At 35.3% G+C, this 9,636-nt stretch overlaps 1 protein-coding gene and 2 gene segments (V, D, J or C); 2 read left to right on the top strand and 1 right to left on the bottom strand.

Annotated features, from left to right (window-relative positions):
* Nucleotides 1-899: 899 nt before the first annotated feature.
* Nucleotides 900-1,418, top strand: LOC107718660 (Ig kappa chain V-III region NG9-like). The segment is given in 2 exon segments: nt 900-977; nt 1,067-1,418. Coding segments are annotated over 2 exon segments (384 nt in total).
* Nucleotides 1,419-2,239: 821 nt separating this feature from the next.
* LOC107718518 (Ig kappa chain V region K29-213-like) lies at nt 2,240-3,065 on the top strand. The segment is given in 3 exon segments: nt 2,240-2,293; nt 2,398-2,629; nt 3,020-3,065. Coding segments are annotated over 3 exon segments (330 nt in total).
* Nucleotides 3,066-4,014: 949 nt separating this feature from the next.
* LOC107718584 (tripartite motif-containing protein 16) lies at nt 4,015-9,589 on the bottom strand. The gene is made up of 5 exons (XM_016525777.1): nt 9,288-9,589; nt 6,240-6,272; nt 6,081-6,143; nt 5,873-6,012; nt 4,015-4,566 (listed from the first exon to the last, which is right to left on the bottom strand). Exons 1-5 carry the CDS (start codon nt 9,424-9,426, stop codon nt 4,150-4,152), a joined length of 792 nt encoding a protein of 263 aa, XP_016381263.1. The 5' UTR covers nt 9,427-9,589; the 3' UTR covers nt 4,015-4,149.
* Between the last annotated feature and the right edge of the window lie 47 nt (nt 9,590-9,636).

The following is a 9,636-nucleotide window of genomic DNA, read 5'->3' as shown; positions in this document are numbered from 1 at the left end:
GAAATTACTCATGTAAAATATTAAGTACACATATGAACTATGGTTTGAAATATTAAAAAAACATGGAATATCACCAAATATGACTTATTCATAATATATACATTTTTTGAAGGTGCAGTCAATCAATAAAATATAATGAAACTTTGCCATTCATAATGCACGCACACAAATGATAGATATATTTGTATTAAATTATTTAAGAAAGACTTACCGATCGTCAGTTTAGTTCCTCCACCAAAAGTGTACCACAGTGCTTCATTCTAGTGAAAGTGTCGTACAAAAACCTCCGTCACACTCAAATGAACACAAACTCCAGCAGAGAAAGAGAGAACCACACTCACACACACTGATATGAGACTCAACATCAGCTCTTCTCAACAGCAGACATGGATTGTTATAAAAAACAGCACAAAATGTTCTTCTTTAATTCTTAATACTTGTTATTGCATGAAGATAAAAATTATTTGTTTCATAATCAGTCTCAAAATACATTCCTCGCATTTACATTAATTATATTTACCTGCTTTATAATGAATCTTTAGCAAGATTTAGATTCATTCCTTATTGAATGACCTTTGACCTGTTATACAGTATCATGGATGACATCAAATCTGTAACACAGGTATTAAATGCTCTCAGCATCCAAGCCTCAATGAAACCCACCATTAAAACAGTGTTTGGAGAGAGAAGCTCAACCTAGAATAAATAATTAAATAACATGCAGTAAATCATGCGTGTTTGTTTCTGAAAATCGAAAAAAATTAATTTATTAGCAAAGATACTAAATAGTAAAACTGTTTCTGCAGTCTTCAGGTAAATGATGTGGAGAGTGTTTGCATATTGATCAGATGCTTCAGTGCTCTGAGAGTGTTTATAGTGCTGTGAGTTTAACACTTCATCACTGACACACACAACAATCTTCATCAACATGACCTTCATCATCATCTTCATCTGGACTCTCACAGCGTTTGCTCAAGGTTTGTGGAGCACAAGTTTGATATGAATTCATTTCTTCAAGTATATTGTCAAAGTTTTGAGTTGATTTTCTTCTTGTTGTGTGTTTCAGAGAGTAGAGGACAGATCAGCGTCACTCAGAGTCCCTCAACGACAGCAGCTCAACCAGAAGAAACAGTCAAAATCAACTGTAGAACCAGCAGATATGTGTTCAGGTTTTCTAGGACATACTATTTCAGCTGGTACTTACAGAAACCTGGAGAAGCTCCTAAACTCCTGATTTATGCAACAAACCGCCGCCAGTCAGGAACTCCATCTAGATTCAGTGGCAGTGGATCTAACAGTGATTTCACTCTGACCATCAGTGGAGTCCAGACTGAAGATGCTGGACATTATTATTGTCAGAGTGTACACATCATTAACAGTGATGATGTGTTCACACAGTGATAAAGAGTCGCACAAAAACCTCCATCACACTCAAATGAACACAAACTCCATGACACTCACACTAACATGAGACTCAACATCAGCTCTTCTGTTTATCGGCGATGGATTATTGGATTGACTTTCACAAAAACAGCCTCATCATCTCTAAATGTCTATTGATGCATGAAAACTAGGAATTATTTATAAATAAAAAAGTAAATAAAAGACTTAAATTACATTATTCAGGAAATGTATGTATTACAGGGGCGCCATAAGGGTGGGGAAGGTTAGGACGATTCTATGGGCCCGACGATGGAGGGGCCCCCCTCGAGGGGGAAACGCTATTTCTACCGAGGGGAACGAGATCGCGATTTCTACTGAGGGGGACCAAACCCCCCACCCCCCGGAAAGCGGGGGCCCAAGTAAATATGTTGTCCAGGGGGCCCAGAAACCGTAGCGGCGCCCCTTATGTATTAATCACATTTTTATTCTATATTTTAAATTTGGGTTTCTAGACGATCATTTATTTCTCTAAGCATTTTTAATCATTAAAGCAGCTTTTAAAAGATGTTTTGATGACCTGTGACCTCTGGATTGACCTTTGCCCTCTCATGGAGTTCACAGTGACATTTTTCTTGATGCAACTGTCATTTGAATCATCAGAAAACCTGGAGCTTCAGACACATGAATCCATTTTTTGACTCATGAGAAAAGATCCCAAACACTGTAATGTTTTATGTGCATCATCTGCTGTAACCCGTACACAGATTTACATAGAGATGATTTGCATTGCAGCACAAGCTTCAGGAGGTTTTATAGCTCTGTGAGTTTGAACTCTGAGAATCTGAACCAACAGCAACCATGAGCTTCATCACCATCTTCATCTGGATCTTCACTAGCTACTGTTTCACAGGTGAGGAAATAAACATACTCTACTCTAACTGATCATCTGTGCTAGAAATACTGTCCTTAAACAAATACTGAATTCTGAATGTTTATTCATTTTTCTTGATGTAGAATCAGCAGCTGAAGTGACAGTCACTCAGACGCCTGCAGTCAAACCTGTTCAACCAGGAGACACAGTTACCATGTCCTGTAAAACCAGCCCTGAAGTTTACCAGGGTTGGGGTTTTCAGCCTCTATCCTGGTACTTACAGAAACCTGGAGAAGCTCCTAAACTCCTGATTTATTATGCAAACGTCCTCCAGTCAGGAACTCCATCTAGATTCAGTGGCAGTGGATCTAACAGTGATTTCACTCTGACAGAGTCACAGTGACTGAACTGATGCTGCAGCTGCTCAAACACTATCACTCACTACTGACACACAGAGACCAAACACAGAACTACACATGAGCTCAAAACTGAGATAGGAGTCAAATCTGTTCTATTAGACTGTAATCTGTCCTGTGACAGACGGGTTTGACTCAAGCATGCTCAGAATCAGAGAAAACAGAGTAGGTAAACTAATATCAAATCAAACTAAAATATTATTTTGATTTTGTTCATTCTACACTAACATCTCATTTTAACGTCATAAAGTCACTGTGCATCACCAGCAAAAAATGTGTTCTTGAGCAGTTTCTCAAGTAGCTCCTTCATCTCAAGCTGATCATTTTTTTACTCATTTCTCATGAGCAGAAGTGAAACTGTTCCAGTTCAGAGCGCTGAACCGATCAAACAGTGAAACTGTGAGTTTGAGCTGAAAATCAGATTTGCATTGGCAGCTTTAGTGATTCTGATCGTCTCAGAATAGAGCAGCTCCGTCTCCAGAGACCATGTTCAAACCCCAAGAGCTTCACGTAGCTATTCTCAACTATTACGATCCATCAACAGCAGCTGAAAGAAAATTTTCATTTTCATTTCATACTGACTCGAAGCACTTGTATGTAAATGCATTTATGTGCAGACTAAACAGTTATCTGCTTGTGTTTACCAAGGATTTGTTGATCAAAAAGAGTGACAGTATTACTAATAAGAGTTGGTATAGCAATAACAAACGAATGATGCACTAAATATGCTTTTTGCTGTGTTATTGTGAATATTTTTATTTTATTTTATAATTTTTTCTATCCCAGAGTCGCAGAATCTGGCATCAAGGTGAGAAAAGGGAAAAAAAAGAGTGCACAGGAAGCGAAGGAAGCGATTTCAGGAGCCGACAAGTGCTGTGGAAACTGAAAAACCTGGACAGGGCAGCGGCATGACTGGGTTCGAGACAAAGAAAGGTGCAAAATGATTCAGAAGGAACCAACAGGGGCTGAAAAATGTTCAGTCGGCTGGACGGCATAGATGGCACAGGTTTATAAATTTAAAAAAAATACCGGTTTCAAATGTGGTTTTTGCAGTCATGCCATAAAAGTACAATTTTGGATTCTAACCTTTCAGTGAACAGTTAATAAAAGAACAATTGTTTCTACTGTAAGTGTGGAGGACATTTTAAAAATGTAAGGAACCTTCTTCCTCTATAAAGAACCTTTTGTGGGATGGAAAGGATCAAAAGATGCTAAAGGTTGCTCATGGAACCATTGATTCCAATAAAAACCTTTATTTTTAAGAGTGTAAATTAATTATAGAATTCTAGAATGATGATATGCATGATGCATTTTTAAAATCAAATTTGTGAACCTGAAAATGCATGATTACAAATAGGCATTAGCAGACTATATAATGAAAAACAGATGAACAGTCATTTCAAATATAAAGTGATGATATGAGGTTTTACAGTGTAAAATAAAATACAAGCCACAGTATTACTTGTCTCCCCCTCTACCTCATTCCTCTTTTTTGAGTATTAAGCAAGAGGACTGTCTTCCCACCCAGAAACCTGGCAGAATGTTTTCCTTTATGGGATTTTTAAACCTGTGAAGAAGTTTGACTTCTTTTTTCTTTGAGTCTTCCTCTGTCTCCACGGTGTAGAAGCAGAGCAGACCCGCGGGCTGATCCACATACACCCCTATAGTGCAGCACTGAGGCACGTCTGCCACCCTGCTGCTGGTTCCTTTATGCCAGGTTTCATAGCAGGATCCGGCCCAACCCAGACCCCACGACTCCTCGTTCTCCCCGAGGCCACAGGGACCGTCGCCTACCTTCCTCCCAGCACCCTCATATGCTGCTCCTATAACCACCCAGCCAGAGTACAGCACCTCCCAATAACAGCGCGACGCCCAGACAGACTCCTTACACAGCACCTGACCACACACACACACACACACACACACACAGAGGAATGCGCGTTATTATTTTGGAAATAATGCATGAGAGAGATGAAGGTAGAAACTATTTTGGAAATAATGCATGAGAGAGATGAAGGTAGAAACTATTTTGGAAATAATGCATGAGAGAGATGAAGGTAGAAACTATTTTGGAAATAATGCATGAGAGAGATGAAGGTAGAAACTATTTTGGAAATAATGCATGAGAGAGATGAAGGTAGAAACTATTTTGGAAATATTGCATGAGAGAGATGAAGGTAGAAACTATTTTGGAAATAATGCATGAGAGAGATGAAGGTAGAAACTATCTGGTATGTGTGTTTTTATGCATTCTCAAATGCTGAATCGGCCACAAATCAAAACATATGGCTTCCCGATATGTTTTGTTCATTTTATATATTTTGATGATAGTTGACATTGTATCATCTCACTTAGCTGAAAGACCCTCACTAAATTAATGCACTGTAAATTATTATTGTTATTAATAATAATAAAAAATAGTAATTTACAATGCATTCATTTTGTGAAGGTTTTTCTATACTGGCAAGTAATAATAATAATAATATATTATTATTATTATTACTTACTTACCAATAAAGAAAAACCTTCACATAATGAATTATTATTATTATTAGTAGTAGTAGTAGTAGTATTAGTAGTACATTTTATGGTTTTCGCTCACTATTTTAAAAGTTATTAAATGTTATTAGTTTAAAATTATAAATGTTAATAATAAAAAATTGCAATGCATTCATTTTGTGAAAGTTTTATTATGCTGTAAGTAATAATAATATTGATAAGTAATTATTATTATTATTAATATTATTATTGTATGCATTATTAGTACATTTATTATACATTATTAGTACATTAGTAAATTTTTATGGTTGTTGCTCACTAAATTAAAAGTTATTAAATTATTAAATGATCAATTGATTTTCAGAAGTTAAGCAAACATTATATAGCCTATATATATATATATATATATATATATATATATATGCTATATCTCAATTACTTTTGATGGCTGAAATCTGAAAATATTTCCAAATATGTCAATTCATATGGAAAAAAATATGCTTCATCACATAGGTATAAGTAGTAAAACAAGTACTGTTAGTTAATTACCGTAAGTAAAACTTGTGCTGGACAAATTATTAATTAAAAACCAATGCACTGTGAATTATAATTATTTTATTATTAACAACAATCAACAATTCAGAGTCTTTCACAGAGGTCTTTCTGCTAAGTAAGGTGTGTGTGTGTGTGTGTGTGTGTTTACCTGAGGGCTGTGGTCAAATCTCTCTGGCCTGTCCAGGTAAGGACACACCTCATCTGTCATGCGGGACACTTTAGCCCCGCCCTCGGTCAACCACAGCACTTTATTGGCAGTTCGTTCGTCCAATGAGATACTGAGCCAGTCTAAGAGGAAAGGAACAGGTAAGTTTACTGATTTAACTACAGTTTGATTGTCTGTGAGTGTGACTCACATTTGAGCAGCTCCTCTCGGGACGTCGGCTCTGGGATGTTCGGCTCATAAATTGGAAGTTTTTCTGAAGATATGAGAAATATCAGTTTAGATTTAGATTTCGGCATAAAGTTAATCATACTTATCATTATCATGCAGACAGAGGTTCAGTTCATCATACCAGCAGGAGTATTTCCGGCTTTGATTTTCCTTCCTGGAAGAAATAAGAAATCAGTAGTTTAATACAGGCCTATATTATTTCCATTATCTGTGTATGTATGTATGTACCAAGAGTTCCTGTAAAACCACAACAAATTCCTTGTTTGCGCACACTAAGCGGTGAATAAAGCTCATTCTGATTCTGATTCTAATAAGAAAGCACCCCTACAACAACTTCTGAAAGTGAACGATAGTGTTTTACACAAGCATTACATAAAAATGTAATTTTAACATTAGTGAAATCATTTTAACATGAGTTTAGGAACTGAATAATAAAAAGGAAAAATAAAACACTGCTTAGTATTTACTCTTTGAATTCAATATGCACTGATTCTTATTTAAGCTACAAAAGTTATTTAGGTAAGAGCAGTGAGTGATTTTCTCTTTGACTTTTCTTCATGGCCCCAATATTGCAAGCTGTAGCGATATGCATATTGCGATATGTACATTTGCGATATTTCGATATATTGCACAGCCCTACTAAAAATGAACATTCTGTCATAATTTACTCATCATTTACTTCCTTCTGTGGAACGCTAAAGAAGATATTGTGAAAAAACATTGAAGTCTAAACAACATCAGTGTTATTTTAGCATAATTGAGATTCTATTATAGTTTTTATCAATAGTTTGTATTAGTTTTTAGTTTTATATTTTTCTCTTTTTTTAAAAAGTTTTAGTAATTTTGCAATGTATTTTTGTCATTTTTATTGTTATTATTTTTTATGTCTATCTTTTTATTAATTTTATTTAAGTTTAATTTTGGTTATTTTAGTACATAAAATTCTTATTTACTAAAAGAAAATGAGAAATGTTTCCTTGGCAACTAGCTGAAATAAAATTTGTGTTTGTTTATATATATATATATATATATATAAGAAGTCATACAGGTTTGAAACTGCATGAGAGTGAGTAAATATAGCTGTTGTATTTGTCAGCTATGTTTCTCTCTCTCTCTCCCCCTCACTTTATGTTTGTAATATACTATATATCTTATAATTATAATATATGTATACCATTTGAGAAGTATTCTACGTTTGAGTTCAAACTGAGATCTTTGACATCTGATTACAGCAATCTGTGCGCAATTGTTGAGATCTTCTCTGAAATGCAAGAGGAGACGCACGTTTAAGAGATTACCTGCACCTCGAATAATTCTGAGAAACAGGAGACTGTCGGTCCGTGTGAAAACACAATGATTTTTGATTTCTCTTTCAGATGGCCAATGACAGCACAGAGACCAGTGAAGCAGGTGAGGAGGAAGAGGAGCAAGAGGGAGACAATGACAAGAAAGAGCGAATGCCCTTCATTCAGTGAAGCCAGACTCAACCAGAGACTATCACGAACCTGAGCTGAGCTCCATGTCATGTGTGTGTGATGTGTTCGGTCTGTTGTTTGTCTGTATCTTTGCCAGTTTTGGTCAATGCAGTCAAAAATACCCCAAAACACTAAGTGTGTTGTTAAATGTTTGACTGAAGTGCCATTCTTAGTGCAGTGTTGAATTGTTACAGTGTTTTAGACCAAAACGTTATTGTAGGATTGACTTATCTATCTATCTATCTATCCATCCATCCATCTATACATCCATCCATCCATCTATCTATACATCCATCTATGCATCTATTAGGGCTGTGCGATATTGAAGAAAAATGCGATGTGCGATAACTCATTAAATAATGCGATATTCGATATGCGATACGATAATGGTTAAAGTGCCACATGCTCAGATGAAACAGTTTTACTCAGCTGTTGCCGAGTCAGTATCTTCTATAACTTCTATAACTATCTTGTGTCATATATATATGGTTATACCACAACGAATTCCTTGTGTTTGCGCACACTTAAGTGGTGAATAAAGCTCATTCTGATTCTGATTCTAATAAGAAAGCACCCCTACAACAACTTCTGAAAGTGAACGGTAGTGTTTTACTCAAGCATTACATAAAAATGTCATTTTAACATTAGTGTAATTATTTTAACATGAGTTTAGGAACTGAATAATAAAAAGGAAAAATAAAACACTGCTTAGTATTTACTCTTTGAATTCAATATGCACTGATTCTTATTTAAGCTACAAATGTTATTTAGGTAAGAGCAGTGAGTGATTTTCTCTTTGTCTTTTATTCATGGCCCCAAATATTGCAAGCTGTAGCGATATGCATATTGCGATATGTACATTTGCGATATTTCGATCATTTCGATATGTTGCACAGCCCTAGTGTGACATAATGCATGCCTTTGAAACTGTTCCTTGTTACTTAGATTTATTGTGAACCAGAGTTATTTTAGAGTCACTGATACTCTTATACATTTTATGCATAAACTATTATACTATTATATTTTTTGTAGAAATTGCTAGTATTTCACAAATAATGACAAAGAAATTAAACGTGATAATTGCATTAAATTGAACATGACATTTTGAAGCGTGAAACTAGAAAGACTGAAGTAGTATTTTCTCTTAACACTTACACTCCAGCAATCTTTGTTTTATTTACAGCTTTGTAGTTTTTAGTATTTTCGATAAGATTTCACTTTCCTATTTTCTATTTTCATTTGATTAAGTTTTAGTTTTTAGTGTTAGTTTATAGTTGTTTTAGTACTTAAACTTCATGAAAATTAGAAATGTTGGCAACTAACTGAAATAAAATAGTTTTTTTAAATGGTTTAAGTTTTAGTGAATTATAATATCCCGGTTTCAGACTGAATTGAGTTGCTTTGGTAATATTTTATATTTAATATTTTAAATATTAATTATTTACTATCTGTACTAATACAGTTAGTGTTACTGTACGGAGCTTAGTTTTTTAGTAGGCTACATTTGTTTTTTCTCTACGATGCCTATACATTTACAGCTAAATAATGTAACAATAACACAAAAACAAAAAATCAATACATTTAAAATGTTTGTATAAAATAGATCCTGTACATTACAACCTCATTTGACTACAGAAGAAACTTTCTGAGATTTATTTCTGGGTTAGTTCTTAATTATGATAGTAATGCTTTACCTGTCTTCTTGATTTGAGGCGCCATAATTCTTGTGCTTGAAGGCATTTTGATGATTGAGTTTGAGTTTGTCTGTATGTAATGTGTCTGGATATGAACCGCGTCGTGTGTAAGGTGCAGCGGCTCTTTTATAGCCGACATATAGTGCGGAGAGATGGGCACATGGCCACTAGAAACCGTAAGGAGGGCGTTTCCAATGTCACACTTTGGCCAAATATAGGGAACACATCAGAAACACAAATGCACAGACAGACACATCACTGGAGTGATGTAACGGACCACAAACTGGGTCAAATGACACACACACACACACACACACACACATACACATACACACACACACACACACAC

The sequence above is a fragment of the Sinocyclocheilus rhinocerous genome, unplaced genomic scaffold (genome assembly GCF_001515625.1).
Source record: "Sinocyclocheilus rhinocerous isolate Xijiao unplaced genomic scaffold, SAMN03320098_v1.1 scaffold4115, whole genome shotgun sequence".
Taxonomy (NCBI): Eukaryota; Metazoa; Chordata; class Actinopteri; order Cypriniformes; family Cyprinidae; genus Sinocyclocheilus; species Sinocyclocheilus rhinocerous.
Note: the sequence above shows the minus strand (reverse complement) of the source record. Positions and strands in the feature narration are given on the sequence as shown.